The 22,608-nt window shown below is 39.5% G+C and overlaps 1 protein-coding gene and 1 long non-coding RNA gene across 47 annotated transcripts in view; one reads left to right on the forward strand and one right to left on the reverse strand.

The window, feature by feature from the left end:
* Positions 1-22,608, reverse strand: part of LOC309499292 (uncharacterized protein) — a 548,614-nt gene that overhangs the window by 469,184 nt on the left and 56,822 nt on the right. For 36 of the 46 annotated variants that reach the window (XM_082170463.1, XM_082170457.1, XM_082170462.1 and 33 more), the window contains 2 exons: positions 18,624-18,797; positions 7,436-7,609 (listed from right to left, as the gene is read on the reverse strand). The exons of 9 other annotated variants lie outside the window; for them this stretch is intronic. In XM_082170463.1, coding sequence (XP_082026589.1) covers positions 7,436-7,609; positions 18,624-18,797 — 348 coding nt within the window. The remainder of the gene's footprint in view (positions 1-7,435; positions 7,610-18,623; positions 18,798-22,608) is intronic. One more of the 46 variants, XM_082170456.1, reaches the window with a different exon arrangement.
* LOC309499343 lies at positions 7,619-18,617 on the forward strand. Its single transcript, XR_014206213.1, has 3 exons — positions 7,619-8,691; positions 13,671-14,926; positions 17,191-18,617. It is a non-coding gene; the product is annotated as an uncharacterized lncRNA (long non-coding RNA).

A 22,608-nucleotide genomic window follows, 5' to 3' on the forward strand; every position in this document is an offset into this window, starting at 1 on the left:
AGTAGGCTACGCTAATCAATAAATTATCGGGGAGGGTCATGCCTTTTTTCACAAACATTTTGGAGGGTCATAGAAAAATGTATTGCTGGCGAAGGGAGGGTCATGTCTTTTTTGACAACAGATCTCAAAACTCCTCCGGTGGCCCCTTAAATAAAAAACGAACAGTCCCTTAGCGATGTGTTTCCTTTGAGACATGTCGTTTTTTTTTTTTTTTTGTAGTGTTGTGGTGAAAGCGGGTAGTAGCGGTTGTCTCGGGAGCACATCCATGGTGTTGAGAATTGTCGCTGGTTTGACCAGTTGCAGTTCCGCCCACTGGGCTTGCGTGCTTAATTTCCCCCCGCCAGTATCCACATGAAGACTAGGCTTTAGGTAGGTAGATTTATTCTGAAGAGTTAGATAGTGGGTTAAATTCCAAGTGTTTCATTGCACATTTGGTTACTTTCAGTCAGTGTATTATTTGCTTATGGCTGATGTTGAAGAATTTGTTGAATCACCTTCGCATGTTTTGATAGATAAATGCACAAAAGATCAACTTTTCAAAATCGCTGAATATTATGAAATAAAACTTAGCGATAAGAGAATAAAAGAAAGTAGTATTAAAACTGAGTTGAAAAATAAATTGATTGACAAGAGAATATTGGCAGCTGAAATGAGTGAAAGTGATGAGCATGAACAAAGTTTGACTGTACAGTCTGCTTTAACTTTTGACCAACAAAAAGAGTTATTATTGTTACAATTGGAACATGAGAAAATAAAACAGAGGTCTCAGCAGGGTAAAATTGAATTAGAGAAGGCAAAAATGGACTTGGAGTATTTAAAATTGAAGCTCATTGAAGAAGGTAAAGTTGATGGCGATGCTTCAAATGTTGCGTGTGGAAATTTTCCACTACATCAAAGTCTAAAACTTGTTCCTAAATTTAATGAAGTTGATCCGGATATTTTTTTTACTATGCTTGAACGTGTTGCTGAGATACAAGGTTGGTCGAAAGCAAATTGTGTTTTGTTGTTGCAGAGTGTATTAGTTGGTAAAGCGCAGTTAGCTTTTTCTGCTCTAAGTATAGAGGAGAGTAAAGATTATGAAACCGTTAAGTCTGCAGTGTTGAAGGTATACGAGTGTGTACCTGAAGCCTATCGACAACGCTTTAGGTCGTGTAAGAGGGGTCAGGGACAGACTCATTTGGAATTTGTGCGAGATTTAAGACGACATGTTACACGTTGGTGTGCATCGCTTAAGGTTAGAACATTTGAGGATTTGCTTGAATTGATCATAATTGAACAGTTTAAAGTTTCCGTTTCTGATCAAATTGCGACCTATATCAGTGAACACAAAGTGCAGTCTCCTGAGGAGGCAGCGTCATTGGCTGATGATTTTGTGCTCACTCATAAAATTACTGCTATTGATTGGAGAGCACGTGAAGTGAGCGCGAATCGCTTTACAAGTTCTACTTCACAGAGTGGGTGCATTTCTTCAGGGACGTTTGATTCGTCTGAAACGTGTAATTACTGTCGTGGAAAAGGACATTGGAAAGCGGACTGCCCTATACTTAAAGATAAAAATAAACGCACTGATGTGAATAAGTTTAAGCCTGCTGCCGTTGCAAATTCTGTTCGTGCAAATGATGCTGCGACTAATGAAATTCAACTGTCTAATGATTATTTGACCACTTATGCTCCTTTCATTACAGAAGGTCGAGTGTCATTGTCAGATGGAGTTGAAGTTCCTGTTAGAATTCTGCGTGATACAGGAGCTATGGATTCTTTTATTTTAGAATCCATTTTGCCTTTTTCAGCGCAATCCGAAACGGGCAATAGTGTTTTAGTTCGAGGAATGGGCTTAAATACTTTAACAGTTCCTCTTCATAAAGTTAAGCTTCACTCTGATTTGGTGACTGGGGACGTGGTAGTGGGATTGCATCCTGCTTTACCAATAGATGGTGTTCAGCTTATCTTGGGAAATAAGTTAGCTGGTGTTCGGGTGTTGGCAAATGCATCTCCATCTCCTATGGTTTCATCTAGTGGAGAACTGATTGAACAGAAAATGGTTGTAGACCCTGTTGGTGTTGTAACTCGGGCTATGACTAAAAACGTTGAGCGTTTGGAGGCTCAAGAAAAGGAGCCAGTACCTACACTGGGTACTTTTTTGCCTGTTCCTGATTTGTCTGCTTTCTCTTTTCCTCTGTCTGCAGATGAGCTGAGTAAAGAACAACACTCAGATTCTTCCTTGGTTGAGCTGATTACCTGTGCACTTCAGGACAGTGATGTACCAGATATGGCTAGAGGCTATTTTGTACAAGATGGTCTGTTGCTGAGGAAAATGGAGTCCTCATGGTGAGAATTTTGTTGGAGATCCTATTGTTCAGGTAGTGGTTCCCACAAAATTTCGGCATGCTGTGTTGGAAGTCGCTCATGAAAAGTCGGGTCATTCTGGGGTGCGTAAGACCTATGATCGTGTTTTGCAATATTTTTTTTGGCCACGTCTAAAACGCGACATTTCAGCGTACATAAAATCATGTCACGTTTGTCAGGTAACTAGTAAGCCGAATCAAAAACTGAAACCAGCTCCGTTACATCCGATTTCGGCGAATTGCGACCCCTTTGAACACATTATTGTGGATTGCGTGGGTCCTCTTCCATGTTCAAAGTCGGGAAGCAAATACTTGTTTACTGTCATGTGTCTGGCCACACGTTTCCCTTCGGCCTATCCGTTGCGTACAATTACATCACGGTCAATTGTAAGAGCTTTGTCACAATTTATGTCACTTTTCGGCATTCCTAAAATAATTCAGAGCGATCAGGGTACTAACCTTACCTGTCATCTCTTCCAACAAGTTCTAAAACAACTAAACATCAAGCATAATCTTGCTAGTGTGTATCATCCACAAAGTCAAGGAGCTTTAGAAAGATTTCATCAAACTTTGAAGTCTCTCCTTCGTGCTTATTGTGTACAGTTGGATAAAGACTGGGAGGAGGGTTTGCCCTGGTTACTACTGGCTGCTCGTGAGGTTGTGCAAGAAAGCACTGGATTTAGTCCCAACGATTTAGTTTTTGGCCACAAAGTTCGTGGGCTTTTGGCTGTGCTTCAAAATTCAGTCAAAGTTTCTGACTCGCCGAAAAATTTGTTGTCGTACGTTTATGGATTTAGACAGAGGTTGATTCAGGCTAGAGAAATGGCCAGAACTAAACTTGAAAAACAACAGGAAGGCATGAAACGGTTGTATGACCGCAAGGTGGAACAACGCATTTTTGAGCCTGGAGATCAGGTTCTAGTGTCACGTCTTTTGCTTTCTTCTCCTTTCGAAGCGAAATTTGAAGGCCCATACGTAGTAAAACGTAAGCTGAATGACGAAAATTATGAGATTGCCACTCCGTGTCGGAGAAAGTCAACCCAGTTATATCATGTGAATTTACTGAAACCGTACTATGAGAGGTCTAGTACAGAGGTAAACCCTGTTCATTCTGTGCTTTTTGCTGTTTCAGACGATAGAGATGGTTCTTGTTCCGGGAAAAGGGAGAATGAGGGTAAAGAGCCAGATGATGGTATTTTACGTGGACGTTTGAATAATTCAGATTCTCTGGAAAACTTGAACGTTATTCTTGCCCATTTGTCTCCTTCGCAGATAACTGAGTTGAGTGCACTTTTGCAGAGTTTCCCTGAGTTGTTTGGAGATACGCCATCTCGGACGGACTGGGCTGAGCATGATATTGATGTGGGTAATGCATCCCCTGTCAAACAGCGTTATTATCATGTGTCACCAGAAAAACGAGAGTTGATGGAAGTAGAAATTAAATACATGCAAGAAAACGATATTGCTGTTCCTTCGTGTTCGGACTGGGCTTCTCCTTGTCTGTTAGTCGGAAAACCTGATGAGTCAGTAAGGTTTTGTACAGATTTTAGAAAGGTCAATGCTCTGACAAGACCTGATTGTTTTCCGCTCCCTAGGGTGGATGATTGTGTTGACCAGGTAGGTTCGGCTAAGTATGTGACTAAACTTGACTTGCTAAGAGGTTACTGGCAAGTGCCTTTGACTCGGCGAGCTCAAGAAATTTCCTCCTTTGTCACTCCATCAGGCCTGTATTCTTACAAAGTCATGAGTTTTGGGCTACGAAATGCTCCTGCCACCTTTCAACGTCTGATGAACCGTGTGGTGTCAGGCCTTGAGGGGTGTGCTGTGTATCTAGACGACCTTGTTGTGTTCAGTGACAGTTGGGACTTGCATTTAAGACGTCTGCATGCAGTTTTGAGGCGTTTGTCAGAGGCCAGCTTGACTGTGAACTTGGCAAAGTGTGACTTTGCTCAAGCCACTGTGACATACCTTGGTAAAGTGGTCGGAAATGGTGAAGTCCGACCATTAAATGCAAAAATTCAAGCTATTCAAGATTACCCTGCGCCTACTACCAAAAAAGAGCTTATGCGTTTTTTGGGTTTAGTAGGCTATTATCGTTCCTTTTGTTGTAACTTTTCATCAGTTGTCGCACCACTTACCGATCTTTTGAAAGCAAAGGCAAAGTTCATATGGTCTTCAAATTGTGTGCTAGCTTTTGAAAATGTTAAGTCTCTATTGTGTTCATTTGCTGTCCTTGCTGCTCCTTGCTTTGAAAGACCATTCTCTTTGCAGGTTGATGCCAGTCACGTAGGAGCTGGAGCTGTCCTCCAACAGGCTGATGAGCAGGGGGTGGTTCGGCCTGTCAGTTTTTTTTCACGCAAGTTTAATTCATACCAACTGAATTATTCTGTAGTAGAGAAAGAGGCTTTGGCTTTGATTTGGGCGTTACAGCATTTTGACATCTATGTCGGCTCAAGTCAACCTGTTGTCATTTATACCGACCATAACCCACTGACGTTTTTGAATTCTCTTCATTGCCCGAACCAAAGGCTTATTCGTTGGTCCTTGTTTCTCCAGGCCTATTGCCTTGATATTCAACACATCAGAGGGTCTGAAAATGTTGTGGCAGACGCCCTGTCACGTGCCCTATGAATGAGGCTTAATGTGTATTTTAACGTTTCGTTTTTTTTCTTGCCCTGGCTGCTGTCCTTGGTCCTTCAATTCTTGGGAGTTGTGGGGCTTACATTTTTGGCTCAATTGTCTTGTTTATTTGCAGGGATTCTCGACAAACCCCTGTTTTAAGGGGAGGAGTGTGACGACCTGTGTCTTCCATTGGGGTTTTCCTCATCCATGGATGGATTACTCCACCCTCCTACCTGATTTCATTGGTGACACCTGTTGCCGATTTCCCTTTTCTCCTTTAAGAAGACGCAAGACGGATGGCAGAGCGCCGCGGCCAATTTGATTGCTTTTGGACATTCGTTTGGTTATGTTTTCTTTTTACATGCATCATTACATTACAGCACATTACATTTTCATGCATTCATTTAACACGACACTACTGACATCTGACTGCTACATTACACAGTTTTTTGTATAGTTTTTCCTTTTGTTAATAAATAACTTTCTTTCAAAATTTGGCTTTCTCGTGTCCCACTTTTGTTGCGTCCCTTTTTAGTCACGGGGCGTAACAGTGTGTGTGTGTGTGTGTGTGTGTGTGTGTGTGTGTGTGTGTGTGTGTGTGTGTAATTAATGTATTTGTAAACAATTTAAGGTTAGGACTGGGAGGAAAATATCGACTCACCAAACTATCGCAATTTTTTGGTTCACGATTTATTATTCCAGAATCAATATTGATTCAAATTAAATTGCTTTAGTTTTGTCCTTGCTTATAGACGAGGTTGACAGAAGTTAGCCACTTTTGTTCCAACAGAGGATTTTTTTCCACCATTTCAAGTGGACGCGTGGAAGATACGTGAGACTGAAAGCACTGAAAAGCCCTCGCGCTACTCATATGCTGAGAGAGAGATAAGACAGTAGAGCTGCACGATTCATCTTTAAAATACTGTGATCTACTCAACGGAGCAAGTCTCCCCCTCTCTCCTCTGGGAGACGCTGAAAGTAGTGCTCAGGGGGGACATTATATCATATACTGCTTTTATTAACAAAGAGAGAGAAAGGAAAATACGACAGCTAATGGAGATGATTTCCAAAATTGACAGTCAATACTCTACTTCTCCAACACCAGAACTTTATAAAGAAAGGATTGATCTTCAAACCCAATATAATCTAATTTCATCAAGTCACGCAGAACAGCTTATTCTCCGGTGGCAGGGTTTTTTCTATGAGCACGGTGATAAGGCTGGTCGACTTTTAGCCCATCAACTTAAATCTAGGTCATCAGCACAACATATTTCTCAAATTACAGATGATGCTGGGGATTTAACTATAGATCCCCTTACAATTAATAACATTTTTATGAACTTTTACTCTAACCTTTATAAATCAGAAATCCCTAAGGATCAGTCTAAATTGGCAGGGTTTTTTGACAACATAAATGTCCCCACGATTTCATTGGAACATAAACAAGACTTAGATCATCCTCTTCAGCTACAAGAAATATGTGTGGCCATATCAGCGTTGCAAAGCGGCAAGGCTCCGGGGCCCGATGGCTTTCCAATCAAATTTTACAAGAAGTTTTCTACTAAATTATCTCCACTCTTGCTCAATATGTTTGAACATTCTTTGTCTCAAGGAACTTTACCAAAGTCCCTTACCGAAGCACTAATTACACTTTTATTGAAGCCTGAGAAAGACCCAACACAATGTAGCTCATATCGACCAATTTCTTTGCTAAATGCAGACGTCAAAATTTTAGCCAAATTACTGGCTATCCGATTAGAGTCTCCCTTAGTCAATATCATTTCAGCTAATCAGACTGGTTTTATAAAAGGTCGGCACATCTTCTCTAACGTTCATTGCCTTTTGAATGTTCTTTATACCCCCACATCCCAGGACACCCCTGAAATTGTAGTCTCGCTAGATGCCGAAAAGGCATTTGATCGCGTGGAGCGGGATTATCTTTTTTTTGCTATGGATAGGTTCGGATTCGGCCCCAGATTTATAGAGTGGACCCGTCTTCTGTATACTTCCCCAGTTGCTTCAGTGGTTACTAATAAATGGCGATCCAAAAAAAATTCCCTTTCAAGGGGCACGCGGCAAGGGTGCCCAATAAGCCCCCTTTTGTTTATTTTGAGGCAATGCTCAAGCTTTTACAAGGGTCTGTTTGCACAAGCATTACAAGGCAAGTTGATTTACAGCAAACATTTGTAATTTAAAAAAACCTCTTCACTGTATCCTGCATCTGTTGTCTGGTTTGTAGTTCGTCCGGTTTATTTAACTGTTAGTTTTAATAATATATGAAGATGTAAATGTTCCTCTTCAGGGAGACTCCTCACCGCTGCCTTCTACCGCCGGCAGGATCTGACGGCTCAAGCTGGAATCTGTCGCTGAACCACCGGATGGGGCTTACAAAGATATATTGTATACACTATCTACTGTACATATTAATCCTTATTCACTCCGAGTCTTTATGGTAGAGATGATCTTACCACAGTTTCTCCAGTTTACAGTGAGGATTCTCCAGTACAGCAGAGAACAGCTTCACTCCTGCGTCTCCTAGTTTATTCTTAGACAGACTCAGTGTTCTCAGGTGTGAGGGGTTTGATCTCAGAGCTGAAGCCAGAGCAGCACAACCTTCATCTGTGACACCACACTCCTCCAACCTGTAGAGAACAATGACACACATTAAGTCTATATCCAGAGATAAACATGACACTTAAAAAATAGATAACAATGCTGTCAATATGAAATATATTCAAATATTCATTAGAAACAAGTTGGTAAACACATCAGTTAGGATTAGGGGATTCAATATACAGTTTGTACAGTATAAAAATCATTATTTCTATGGAAAATCCCCATAAAACATGGAAATCCAACATGTGTGTGTGTGTGTGTCTGTGTGTGTGTGTGTGTGTGTGTGTGTGTGTGTGTGTGTGTGTGTGTGTGTGTGTGTGTGTGTGTGTGTGTGTAATTAATGTATTTGTAAACAATTTAAGGTTAGGACTGGGAGGAAAATATCGACTCAACAAACTATCGCAATTTTTTGGATCACGATTTATTATTCCAGAATCAATATTGATTCACATTAAATTGCTTTAGTTTTGTCCTTGCTTATTGACGAGGTTGACAGAAGTTAGACACTTTTGTTCCAACAGAGGATTTTTTTCCACCATTTCAAGTGGACGCGTGGAAGAGACGTGAGACTGAAAGCACTGAAAAGCCCTCGCGCTACTCATATGCTGAGAGAGAGATAAGACAGTAGAGCTGCACGATTCATCTTTAAAATACTGTGATCTACTCAACGGAGCAAGTCTCCCCCTCTCTACTCTGGGAGACGCTGAAAGTAGTGCTCAAGGGGGACATTATATCATATACTGCTTTTATTAACAAAGAGAGGGAAAGGAAAAGACGACAGCTAATGGAGATGATATCCAAAATTGACAGTCAATACTCTACTTCTCCAACACCAGAACTTTATAAAGAAAGGATTGATCTTCAAACCCAATATAATCTAATTTCATCAAGTCACGCAGAACAGCTTATTCTCCGGTCGCAAGGTTTTTTCTATGAGCACGGTGATAAGGCTGGTCGACTTTTAGCCCATCAACTTAAATCTAGGTCATCAGCACAACATATTTCTCAAATTACAGATGATGCTGGGGATTTAACTATAGATCCCCTTACAATTAATAACATTTTTATGAACTTTTACTCTAACCTTTATAAATCAGAAACCCCTAAGGTAGAGTCCTGCACGGGTTCGGATACCCGCGGGCACCCGACGGGTGACCTGCAAATTTTGCTCAAACGGGTGAAAAATATCCAACTGTGTCGGATACGGGTGCGGGTCGGGTCGGACACGGGGGAAACACGGGTCTAAACACGGGTTTAAAAACAATCACATGCAAACGTAAAAATATATGCATATTTTTAGGAACACATCTACAAAAATATTCCTGTATTTCAAGTTGATAAAATAATTTAAAATCCACATCAGTTTATTTGTGCCCGCGTGCCACGCCCTCCCAGGATCTATAACGTTACCTAGGCTAATTTCACTTTTAAAAATTCCTCATAACCGCGTGCGCGATCTGCTTGCAGTCGTCGAGATGGATGCTGAGGAGTTGAAGAAAAGAATAGCTAGTGGAGATTGTAAAGTTGTCGACAATATGTCATCAAAAATCAAGTCCATTGTGTGGGAGAAATTTGGAGTTATCTGAAGAAAATAATATTGTGAAAGGCTTTGCTGCATCCCAGCAAGCAATAGCCGTCATTTCACCGTCTCGGTTAAATATAGACCCGATATAGTCCGGCTATGTGTAACCCACTTCTAGCCAAAATAACATTGAATCTGGTTACATGTAATTTTTTTCCAAAATAACTTGCAAAATGTATGATATTCCATCATGTAAGCAAAGTCAACTGTGATTACAAGGTGTTTGGTTTCATTTCTTTGACATGTTCTATGTGTAGGCTGTGCGTAGACACGATCTAGCTCGTAGTCACCGGCTATTTGTAGCCCACTTATAGTCGAAACTGATTAATTGTAGTTTTAATTAATTGTTGGGCAGGCAACGCATGAGATGGTTGATATCCCATCATGTTCGCATTGGTAATAATATCTACAAGGTGCTAGTGTCATTTCATGACATGGTCGATCTGTAGTCACGATTCAGCTCTGAATTGGACGGGCTGTGCTGTCTGCTGGTCTTCGTTTAACGGCTTGGCTATAGCCCTGATTTAGGACAGCGATTAGTATAGCCAAAATAGTCTTACATTTTTTTACATGTTTTTCGCCCACGCAGCTTCATGTTTGCTGTCACACATTCATAAAAAATCTACGATATTATTTGACTGTCTTTCATTTTAAATTAAATAAAAATGCAATTACATTTCTCAACCGCTAGATGGCAACAGCCCTACTGAGACAGGACTACTGGCAACGCGAGACTTGATAGTTTGTAGAGACCACCGTTCTCGCGATTGCGCGATATTTCCACCATTTTGAAACTTTTTAATCAAGCCAGAGCATTGCATTCAGCTGTCGTTCAAAGAGAACAGGTAAAAGACATTCCTACTTTTGTCTTGTAAGTATCTGTGTTTTCGTTTTGACATGTGCTCATTTTTTAGCTAAATTATTTGTTATCATGTGTTGTTGGAATAGTGACATTTTAGTGGGTAACAGTGTATCATGGTAGGCTACATGCACGTGTACTGTAACCCCATGTTTCCATGTGCCCTTAAAATCGAATTATCTAATTTATCCAAAGGTGTAAACATGAAACATGTGCAAACTATTATAAAGTCTTATGAAAGCCACAAATATATTTTACTCTTTTCTTTAGATCATTATGATATGAAAATAGCATTTCCTCACTAAAGCTCTCATCTTTGACAAAGTCCATTATTGATTTGAACTATAATATTTAATTTGTCTGAACAATGGCTTGTTACATACAGAGAGAGCATAAGCTAATAGAGCAGAATAATATTTGTCATTGTACAAGCATAATAAGAATGCCTTCATTCATAGTTTGAAACTTTCAAATTAATTTTATAATACAGCATACAAAAACAAACGATTGGCTATATAAAATTAGCAATTATAAAAAGTATCCGGCAGTATATCAATAATGCAAATAGCTCAGATGTGCATTAACCCCCTGAGGTCTACGGTATCGCCGGCGATACCAGCTCGCTTTTTTTTTATTAGTGTAAAAGAAACTCATAAATACTCTGTTGACTTTGATTTTCCATAGGAGTTTCATACATCAATCGATTCTGTTAAATGTGTATTATTTTTGTGTATACTCACAATAAAAACAAAGTGTTGTGCTTTTTGCCAAATAAAGAAAAATAAACACGAAGCGAGTTCTGCCTTCTCTCTGCCAGTGAAGTCCATTCTGAAACGCGTCCGAAAATTAACAATAACTCAGCGAATACTCAGTCAAACAGACATACAGACAGACAGGCATGAAGCTTGAATTCTCTTCTTTTAAATGAAGTCATTTATATAAAAAAACAATTATTCTCATCTTGTGAAATCTGTATTAAAAGAGAGCGATTCCAGTCGAGCTCATCTCATCTCATTACGTTATAATCGGCCCCGCCCACGGAGAGCGCGCGCTATTCAAACGCAAATGGCTGGGGCAATCCTGTGAACGCCCCCATCAGCTCGAGAAAACACACACGTTTATTTAGATCATTGTTTACACCGTCTTGCAGCGCTGTGAGGAATAATACTAATCGAAAATGTCCCTCAGAAGTGCGGGTATATCGAGGAGCGAGCTGAGGAATACAAGTAAGTTTTTTCCTTCTCACGTGAATTTCTTCACGTGGGTTTCTGTTTATGAATGAATAAACGGCATGAATGCGCGCTGTTTACCACAGCTGGCAAAGACAGTTTAAATTTAAATCGCGTGTGTGAATGAATGATGATGTTTTAGCAAACTGTATTGCTATACTGAGATAAGTAAACATCGACTGAATGTTGAAATAAAATGTAGGCTATTTGTATAAGCAACGTATTAAACTGCAAATTAACAATATGCCCTAATATTTCATGAAAACAACGTTACAGTCAGACGAAATATGAAAGACAACATTTTGTTTAGTAGATTTGGGTACAGTTTTTACTGTAGAATATACTGCCACATCAAATAAGCTTTTGTTTAGCCATTTCTATATATAAAATACGATTTTTGTCAAAAATAAAGTCATCAACTAAGATGTTAGCTGTTCCAATGTTGGTTATATTCAAACTAATGAATACATAGATAAAATGTAGGGCCTATAATCATTTTTTTTTTACAAAGAAAGAGTACACTTGAAATATTGTTGAAATTGTAATTATTGTTGTAATTGTAACCATTTTAATAAAATAGCAAAACATATTTACAAGATAGATGTAAGCAAAATCTTAAATGGTCAATATAAGTCTTCTTCTAAATATATCTTTTGTCCTTTCATTGTGGCTCAGTCAGTGTCACACCTGAGTGAATGGCTCATCATTATGCAGAGTGGGTGTATTCTAAGGTGTAAACCACTCCTCGTTCACGCCCCCCTCGCATATTGGCTTTCCAAGCAAAACCTGTTTTACATCAATTTAAATCAATGTATGGTTTTATGTGAACGATAAAGCAAGACTATTTTCACATAATTTTGAAGAAAAAACTATAGGCGACGACATCCATAAGTCAAAAGTCTTATTGCCACATATTTAGTATGTGTTTTGTGGTCTTATTTCAAAAATTTTAATTTTTAGTTTTTTCGATAACCACGCATAAACATTATTCTCTCAAAAATGAAAACATGTACATACATGTGGCTCACATATTATTGTAGTCCTGTTTGTGCTATATAGAGTGAATTTACACCTTTGCCATTAATATGTTTATAAGCAACTGAAAAAAGCACAAATGTCAGGGCATGTCAGAACACCCCCAGGGCCCAAAAAAACGCTCAGACTCCAGAGGGTTAAAACCTAAACAGAACACACACACACACAAACAGTACAGGTGAATGTATTAGTCCATGCACACTTGAGGTTAAACTGTCAACAATGCTTTTCTTGTGCAAATTAATTTTTTCTTATTTGGCAGATGCTGTGACGACCAAGCAGCAACAGAGTTTTATATTTTATTATCTTAAGTTGTTGATGTTCCATAGTTTTTTTTATCATTTTATATTGTATTTTTAATATTTGATTTGGTCATTTTTATGTTTTGATCTTTTTGTAAGTTGTTAATGTTCTTTTTCTAAATACAACCTTTATATTTAATTTGTTTGAATGGATTGTCATTTATGAGAACCTGTTATATTTGAGTGAAAAGAATCCTTTAGCCATCATTTTGTTGTCTATTACATGTATATGTAGTCGTTTAATAGCCGTCTAATTGATGACTAGCCTATTCTTGTGCTATTGTTAGACGTCTATTAGATTTTCACTGACAGCCCAAATTCAGCCTTGTTTTAGCCTAGACCCAAATGCACTGTCTATTAGACGTATATATGTAGTCGTTCAATAGCCGTCTAATTGATGACTAGTCTATTCTTGGGCTATGGTTAGACGTCTATTAGATTTTCACTGACAGCCCAAATTTAGCCTTGTTTTAGCCTAGACGTCTGGGCTGTGATTTGACGGCTATTAGACGTCTTTTAGACGCAAAATTGCTTGCTGGGATGCATTTGCGTGTTGGATAGCCGCAAATGTGGAATTTCATCGCCGAGGAAGCACGCAGATAACTGTGGTAACAAACCAAGCAGTTCTATCGAACAGTATTTTTCAAATTTAACACTGTTCAGTATGTGTGGTGTGCAGGGCGTGTTTGAACCCAACATTGTCAGATGTAGGCTAGACGAAATTGCGTGGCAGATATAGTGTTGTAGCCGCGTCTGTTACTCAGTTTTGTGGTAACCTTAGCCATGTTCTTCATGTACCGGCCTTTTGACAGCTTCGGCTGAAGTTGTCCTTGTGTTAATTGTCGTTATAACTTCTGTATGACCTGGCAATAAACATTTTTGTAATTGTGTCAATAATGTGATTGGCTAAACTGATTTTATTTCGGGTGCGGGTCGGGTGTCGGTTCTATTTTAAGCGGGTCGGGTGCGGATTTTAATTAGTGCTGTTGACGGATAACGGGTCGGATGCGGTTTGAAGCACTGCGGGTACGGGCGGGTGCGGGTTTACAAAATTGGACCCGTGCAGGACTCTGCCCTAAGGATCAGTCTAAATTGGCAGGGTTTTTTGACACCATAAATGTCCCCACGATTTCATTGGAACATAAACAAGACTTAGATCATCCTCTTCAGCTACAAGAAATATGTGTGGCCATATCAGCGTTGCAAAGCGGCAAGGCTCCGGGGCCCGATGGCTTTCCGATCGAATTTTACAAGAAGTTTTCTACTAAATTATCTCCACTCTTGCTCAATATGTTTGAACATTCTTTGTCTCAAGGAACTTTACCAAAGTCCCTTACCGAAGCACTAATTACACTTTTATTGAAGCCTGAGAAAGACCCAACACAATGTAGCTCATATCGACCAATTTCTTTGCTAAATGCAGACGTCAAAATTTTAGCCAAATTACTGGCTATCCGATTAGAGTCTCCCTTAGTCAATATCATTTCAGCTAATCAGACTGGTTTTATAAAAGGTCGGCACATCTTCTCTAACGTTCATTGCCTTTTGAATGTTCTTTACACCCCCACATCCCAGGACACCCCTGAAATTGTAGTCTCGCTAGATGCCGAAAAGGCATTTGATCGCGTGGAGTGGGATTATCTTTTTTTTTGCTATGGATAGGTTCGGATTCGGCCCCAAATTTATAGAGTGGACCCGTCTTCTGTATACTTCCCCAGTTGCTTCAGTGGTTACTAATAAATGGCGATCCAAAAAAAATTCCCTTTCAAGGGGCACGCGGCAAGGGTGCCCAATAAGCCCCCTTTTGTTTATTTTGAGGCAATGCTCAAGCTTTTACAAGGGTCTGTTTGCACAAGCATTACAAGGCAAGTTGATTTACAGCAAACATTTGTAATTTACAAAAACCTCTTCACTGTATCCTGCATCTGTTGTCTGGTTTGTAGTTCGCAGGGATTAAAGTGAAAAAAATTCTTCTGACTTAATTTTTTTTTTAGGCCAAGTCATATACCTTTTTAAATAGTCGAGACCAATAGCGTTTTAAGGGGATACGTTTTAAACCGCTTTAATATTGCCAGTAGGCGTATCAGTGAACAGTTGCAAAATCAAATGAATAAATAATAAACAGGTTTCGTCACCTAAGCTAGGGCTGCACGATTATTACAAAAATCTTCCCTTCGAATTGTAATTGCGATTTATTAATTATGATTATCAAAGTTTACATTGAATATATATATAAACAAATTTTGTTTAAACATGTTCTAATTTGCCTATATATATATATATATATATATATATATATATATATATATATATATATATACATACATATACTAGAGGTGGGCATAGATTAATTTTTTTAATCTAGATTAATCTAGATTAATTTTGAAATTAATCTAGATTAATCTAGATTAAAATGGCTCATTTGAATTCTGCCGAAGGCATTCAGAATATGTGTGCTACCCAAATAATGACTTTAAAAGTAAGTCTTTGAGAACGGGTTTCTCAAGCCAGGTGGCGCATTAGACCAGGGGCTCATCTCCTGTTTCCAAAATGCATCACAAACTGCTTGAGAAAGCTGTTCTACTCATAGACTGTAAAAGGTTACTACTGTACTGTTACCGTCCATAGGCAACATTAGGTAGGCCTATGTTATTATCAACTACTATAGGCTATCAATTAGGGATGGGCGATATGGCCTAAAATCTATATTGTGATATACATTGCAGCCTCTTGCGATAACGATATACAGTATTTTATAATAAAACCATTTCAGAACAGATTACAGACCCATGCTAAACAACTGCTAAATGTTTTTTTGTTTTTTTTAAAGGGTGTATGTAGTTTTGAGAACATATATTGTGCAAAACTGTAAGTATACAACATCATTTTGCAGATAAATAAAATTTAAGTACACTAGCTGCAGAGACTTAAGTAGGTCTAATGTTTATTATGGCTTGGAGCTTATGAAACCCCAAATTTAAAATTTGAATATTGTCTAACTCAGCTATTCCCAAACTGTGGTCCGCGGACCACTAGTGGTCCGTGAGGGTACTGCAGGTGGTCCGTGGAAAGGCAAAATAAAAAAATTATAATTTTACCAGGAAATTCCCATAAAAAAAAAATAAAAGAATAATATGTAGGCTTATATTGATATAACATTTTAATTAAATTGTCAAGTTATTGTGTGATTACTAAAATAGCCTAGTGGTGTTCGGCCGTGACATTCAAGTTCAGTGCCGTTAGAACCACAACATTGGTTCGGTGGATAGCAACAGGTTCTCTGAAGAGAAAAGGGCAGAGGCAAATATGTTCTCATTATCACATCACACGCATAGCCTTTAATGGTACGTTCACACCGGACAAAATTTCGCTTCAAACTTTTGTTTTTACCCGCGTCAATTTCGCTCTCGACGCGCGAATTGATACAAAGTGGTCAAGCGTATCACTAGACGCGGCAGGCGCGAATTTGACATATGATCCCTTTTTGAATTTGACGCGCTATTCGCGTCCGGTGTGAACGCACAGCATAGGCAGTAACGAAATGTTTATAAATGGAATGAATAAGGCCTGTTATTATTTTAATTTTCAGTTAGTTTCTTGATCTCGCGTTTCTGAAATGTTTTCCAGATGTGCTGTTAAGTGGACAAACTCAAGCCGTACTTTTTGAGGACTTGTAAAACTAAAACTCTGAAGATTAATAATCCCCTAAAATCGCCAAAGGTTTTGAAATGTTGACTATATTCCAGTGTTCTGTATAGATTCCATACTCCATTGCTATGGAAATAAGCCAGTTGTTCAAATGAACCTGATTATGCCCTCGGGCGCTTGAGTAAATAAATAAATTAAATATGTGGCAGCCGTTGTGTGCAGTAAACTTTCTTTTAACAAGCCTGTTGTACTGATGTGATGACCAATGATAGTTTTAGAGCTAGTAAGCCTATTTAGAGGTGCAGATTAATTCAGGTAGGACTCTGTGTAGACATATTTTATTATGTGTATGAGGTGGTCCGCGAAAATTCTTGATTTCAAACAGTGGTCCACACACACAAAAAGTTTGAAAACCCCTGGTCTAACTGATGTCTTTTCAGTTAAAAAGAAACAACAACGATTCTTAAAATCGAGATTATGTGCTGCCTACACCACTAAAATATATTGGAATGGGAATAATACGCGCGCGCTGGTATTCAGTGATATCATGTTTCGTTTTGAATTTGAGGTGGTAGAACGGATTAGTCGTGTGTTAACTTACCGAACTGTTACCCCACACACTCTGTATATAGTTTGCTGCTGCTCGTCTGACGGCTTAAACCCGAACCAAGTCCAAATAATGGATGTTGCACCGATCTTTTTCACCAGCTTTCACTTTCAGCCGTGTTTACTTAAGATGACGACGAATATGCGTTGCAGCCGGGTTTACCTCGCGGCCGCGGGTAGATTGCGTCATCATAGCTTGTGTAGTATAGAGCCATCTCCCAACCCAACTTGGAGAATAGATTAACGGCGATATTTTTTTTATCGCGCGATAAGAGTCTCGCGTTAACGCAGCACGTTAACGCCGATAACGGCCCACCACTAACATATACACATATATATTATATAGGCAAATTATAACACGTTTACACAAAATTTGTTAACACACACAAGTACTTTTCCCCTTTATTTAACATAAATTGTAAGAATATGACTAATAGTAGTAGCTAGTAGCCTACTAATAAATAAACATTATGCTAAAGCTATTAAATAGCAGTTCCAAACTAGTTTTTGTTAATACAATGTTGGTATGAGCCACTACAGTCATTTAAAAATATAAAAAATAACACAAAGAAAAATAGTGGCATTTTGGGGTTAACGTTATGTGGAAACGACAGTTACCATGGTGAATACACAATATTAACAGTAACTGTTAATGAAACATGGAAACTGCTCCTGGTGAATAGAATGAAAATCATACCTGCATTACTTTTATTTCGTGTAATTTACAACGTAACGGCGTTGCATGTTCGTAGTTTCTTTTGCACTTTATATACAGTGAGGCGATATACAGCGCGCGCGCCGCCGCATTTGTGCGTGCAATTGAAGAGTGTGCGCTACGAGAACAGGATAACGGCTGACAGGACAAGAAAGTCCGTCTTTCTGAGGTGAAAAACTTTATTTCAGCGTACACTTATGTCACTCCCTGGTAGTTCCTATTGTGCTGGGTTTTCTGAAGTAGTCATTATTCGCCTCTCATAACATAACATGCTCTAAACACGCACGCAGAGTGGAAAAGGAGGAACGGAGGAGAGGGGCGCGGGGAGCAAGGATCACAGCGTAAATTTGAACTATATCGATAAATGCGATATGGTCTAATTCCATATCGCATTTCAAAAATATATCGATATATCGCCCAGCCCTACCTGCATTATAAGTGTGTCCACGGACGGTAACTGAAATATAGTTCTCTACCTCAGCGCTCAACTGTAGCCTGACATGCACTTTCCGTGAGCGGTAATTGAAAACCCGGAGTGGATCATAAGCGAAGTGATTACAGAGTGCTTAGAGTGGAGAGAGGAACGTGCTTTTGCTCCACTCCAGGCTTTGATACACCTCGTCTTTCCTTAATTTAAGACCTATTTAAACTAAAATTAAGACATTTATTACACTATTTGAGAAATGAAAGCCTATTTACGGCCTTAAATTTATGAAAAGTGAATTTAAGACATTAAGGACAGACTGGAACCCTGCAATTGACGGAAATCCGTCATAGACTTGCTGCAATTAACGGAAATCCGTCGTAGCGACGGAGAACTTTAATCCCTGAGTTCGTCCGGTTTATTTAACTGTTAGTTTTAATAATATAGTAAGATGTAAATGTTCCTCTTCAGGGAGACTCCTCACCGCTGCCTTCTACCACCGGCAGGATCTGACGGCTCAAGCTGGAATCTGTCGCTGAACCACCGGATGGGGCTTACACCAAAGATATATTGTATACACTATCTACTGTACATATTAATCCTTATTCACTCCGAGTCTTTATGGTAGAGATGATCTTACCTCAGTCTCTCCAGTTTACAGTGAGGATTCTCCAGTCCAGCAGAGAACAGCTTCACTCCTGCGTCTCCTAGTTTATTCTTAGACAGACTCAGTTCTCTCAGGTGTGAGGGGTTTGATCTCAGAGCTGAAGCCAGAGCAGCACAACCTTCATCTGTGACACCACACTCCTCCAACCTGTAGAGAACAATGACACACATTAAGCCTATATCCAGAGATAAACATGACACTTAAAAAATAGATAACTGCTGTCAATATAAAATATATACAAATATTCATTAGAAACAAGTTGGTAAACACATCAGTTAGGATTAGGGGATTCAATATAGTTTGTACAGAATAAAAATAATTATTTCTATGGAAAATCCCCATAAAACATGGAAATCCAACGTGTGTGTGTGTGTGTGTGTGTGTGTGTGTGTGTGTGTGTAATTAATGTATTTGTAAACAATTTAAGGTTAGGACTGGGAGGAAAATATCGACTCACCAAACTATCGCAATTTTTTGGTTCACGATTTATTATTCCAGAATCAATATTGATTCACATTAAATGTATTTAGTTTTGTCCTTGCTTATAAACGAGGTTGACAGAAGTTAGCCACTTTTGTTCCAACAGAGGATTTTTTTCCACCATTTCAAGTGGACGCGTGGAAGAGACGTGAGACTGAAAGCACTGAAAAGCCCTCGCGCTACTCATATGCTGAGAGAGAGATAAGACAGTAGAGCTGCACGATTCATCTTTAAAATACTGTGATCTACTCAACGGAGCAAGTCTCCCCCTCTCTCCTCTGGGAGACGCTGAATGTAGTGCTCAGGGGGGACATTATATCACATACTGCTTTTATTAACAAAGAGAGGGAAAGGAAAAGACGACAGCTAATGGAGATGATATCCAAAATTGACAGTCAATACTCTACTTCTCCAACACCAGAACTTTATAAAGAAAGGATTGATCTTCAAACCCAATATAATCTAATTTCATCAAGTCACGCAGAACAGCTTATTCTCCGGTCGCAAGGTTTTTTCTATGAGCACGGTGATAAGGCTGGTCGACTTTTAGCCCATCAACTTAAATCTAGGTCATCAGCACAACATATTTCTCAAATTACAGATGATGCTGGGGATTTAACTATAGATCCCCTTACAATTAATAACATTTTTATGAACTTTTACTCTAACCTTTATAAATCAGAAACCCCTAAGGATCAGTCTAAATTGGCAGGGTTTTTTTGACAACATAAATGTCCCCCCGATTTCATTGGAACATAAATAAGACTTAGATCATCCTCTTCAGCTACAAGAAATATGTGTGGCCATATCAGCATTGCAAAGCGGCAAGGCCCCAGATTTATAGAGTGGACCCGTCTTCTGTATACGTCCCCAGTTGCTTCAGTGGTTACTAATAAATGGCGATCCCAAAAAATTTCCCTTTCAAGGGGCACGCGGCAAGGGTGCCCAATTCGCCTTATTCACTTGGCGGCCATTTTGAAAACTCGAACGCTGTTGAGGGGTACACAAACCCGGAAGTTTGACTCCGACGCATACGCACCAGCAATGGAAACTCCAGTGTGGACCACCAATCTTTCCTGTCTGCCCGAATTAACTATACAAAATGTGGAGCAGTGGGCCAATACCGACTGCAACATCCCCCGGGCTGTATTAATTAAGGGATACAGTAACTGGATCGAAGGTTTTATCCACGACATTGAAGGTATGAATGGACGCTAATTTACCTCAGTTTCTGCTAGCTTAGCCGTGATATGGAGGTGTTGACTCTGTAAACTATGTTAGATTTTATTTAACACTTAACATGTCTTTAATCGACAGTTAATAGGAGCCCATCACATATATTTGTGAGGGCTAGGTCTTTTCCCTCGGTGCGGAAAAATGAGGCACCTTACAACATACAGGTGCTAGTGCTAAGTGGACAAACTGCTCAGTTCGCAGAGCAGTGCCACAGTTAAATCAGCTTGCTAAATGTTCATTATGTTCACAAATGTTCATTATGTTCACAAATGTTCATTATGAGTTTATATCAACAATGTACCTTTCCCTGTCTGACTGAAAATAACATGTTGATTTTATCTCATTAACATGTTATCTGTAGTTGATGTAATATCACATAATCCTCATTGATATCTACTCTAAAACACTTTACTTTTGGAACGAGGGTACGCTGGCGCGCTTTGGCTGCCGCTCCTCTCACAGTTTGTTTGTTTTATGTTGACGTGGGGTTTTCTACCTGCTGTTTTTAGTCTTCCGACTTGTTGCAATGTCGCGGGACTATTTTACATTCGTTGGATTATTGCTTGTATCTGCCTGCGTTCTCTGGAGAACCCTGGAGCCTTATCGGAGGAGTTTACCCTGTGGCCTTACTTTGGACTTTCGCTGCCTTGGGACTGTTGCGATCCTGGATCAACGAAGCATGGCTCTAAGGTACACTGCACACCAGTTGCTGAACTTAAAACAAAACTACTATTTACAAAAAGATGCTTATGAACTCTGTCGTAACGCTGGCCTGCTGAGACAAAGACGGTACATACATCGGAGTTTTGGCCGCAGATATGGCCTCTCTTCCTCTAACAACATCTGCGTACCTATGTGTCGCCGTCAGGCTAAAAGCGCATTTCGTACTGGTGCTGTCTTGAGTAACTTATCTTCGTTCATTCGATCAGAGTTGCATTCTGCGATGTGCCAGAGCCCCGTAAATGTTGCGTTGCTCAATGCACGCTCAGTAAACAATAAAGCCCTGCTTTTATCGGATATCATCGCAGAGCGAAAACTGGACTTATTGTTTTTAACTGAAACATGGCATAAACAAAACGACGGTCTCCTCTTCAACCAGATCACTCCAGAGGGGTATGGACTGTTTGATCTCCCGCGACCTACTGGTCGAGGTGGGGGCATTATTGTGGTTCATAATCTACAATCAAACATCAGCGCTGTGAGTGTACCACAGTTCTCATCATTTGAATGCCTTGTTTTGAATATTTCTGCTCCAAAGGCAATTACCATCGCTACTGTCTATCGACCACCAAAGGCAAATGAAGCTTTTATGACTGAGTTTGCTGATTTGTTGTCAATGTTGTGTTATAAATTTGAGAGAATCCTCATTCTAGGGGACTTCAACATACACATTGATGAAAATGACTGTGTGATGGCAAAGGACTTCCTATTTTTATTAGACTGTTTTCATCTTAAACAGTTTATCAGCGGCCCTACACATAACAAAGGTCATACATTAGACCTTGTGATTGCAAACGAAGCAATTGTATCACAGCAGTGTTCAGTTGATATTGGTCTCTCTGATCATCTGGCAATCTTTTTTAATCTAGAACTGCCTCTTCCGCCTGTGTCTTCCTCACACTCTGTTCATTTTCGTAAATGGAAATCAATTAATCCGTCAGACTTTGCAGACTCTGTTGTTTCCTCTCTTAGTGGTCTTCCGTCAGCTCCTCTGGAAGATAAGATTTTGCACCTGAATACTGTTCTTGCCTCTAATTTAGATTATTTTGCTCCCTTGAAGTCACGCAGAGTCTCTTTTACTCGTTCTGCCCCTTGGTATAATGACGACCTGCGCTTTAGGAAAGCAGCTTGCCGTAAATTGGAGCGCAAGTGGCGTGACTCGGGCCTGAATGTGTTTTATCAAGCCTGGAAAGATCACCTGGGGGAATATAGATCTGCAATTGAGTCTGCCAGATCTGTTTATTTTTCTCAGATAATAGATAATAATCAAAGAAATCCAAGGCATCTCTTTCATACTATAAACAGACTTCTCACATGTAATGTTGGTACCTCTCTGCCTGTCTCAAATCAGGTGTGTAATGACTTTCTTCATTTTTTTAGCTAAAAAATTGACAATGTTTATAAAATCATTCATGCTATACCTGGTTCCTCTTCTGTACTTTGCTTGCCTAGTTTCTCTGGCACATCCTTTACTGCCTTTTCTGAAGTTGACTCTGAGCTGCTCACTAGCGTGGTATCATGT

Source organism: Leuciscus leuciscus (genome assembly GCF_965113295.1).
Source record: "Leuciscus leuciscus genome assembly, chromosome: 5".
NCBI classification, from domain to species: domain Eukaryota; kingdom Metazoa; phylum Chordata; class Actinopteri; order Cypriniformes; family Leuciscidae; genus Leuciscus; species Leuciscus leuciscus.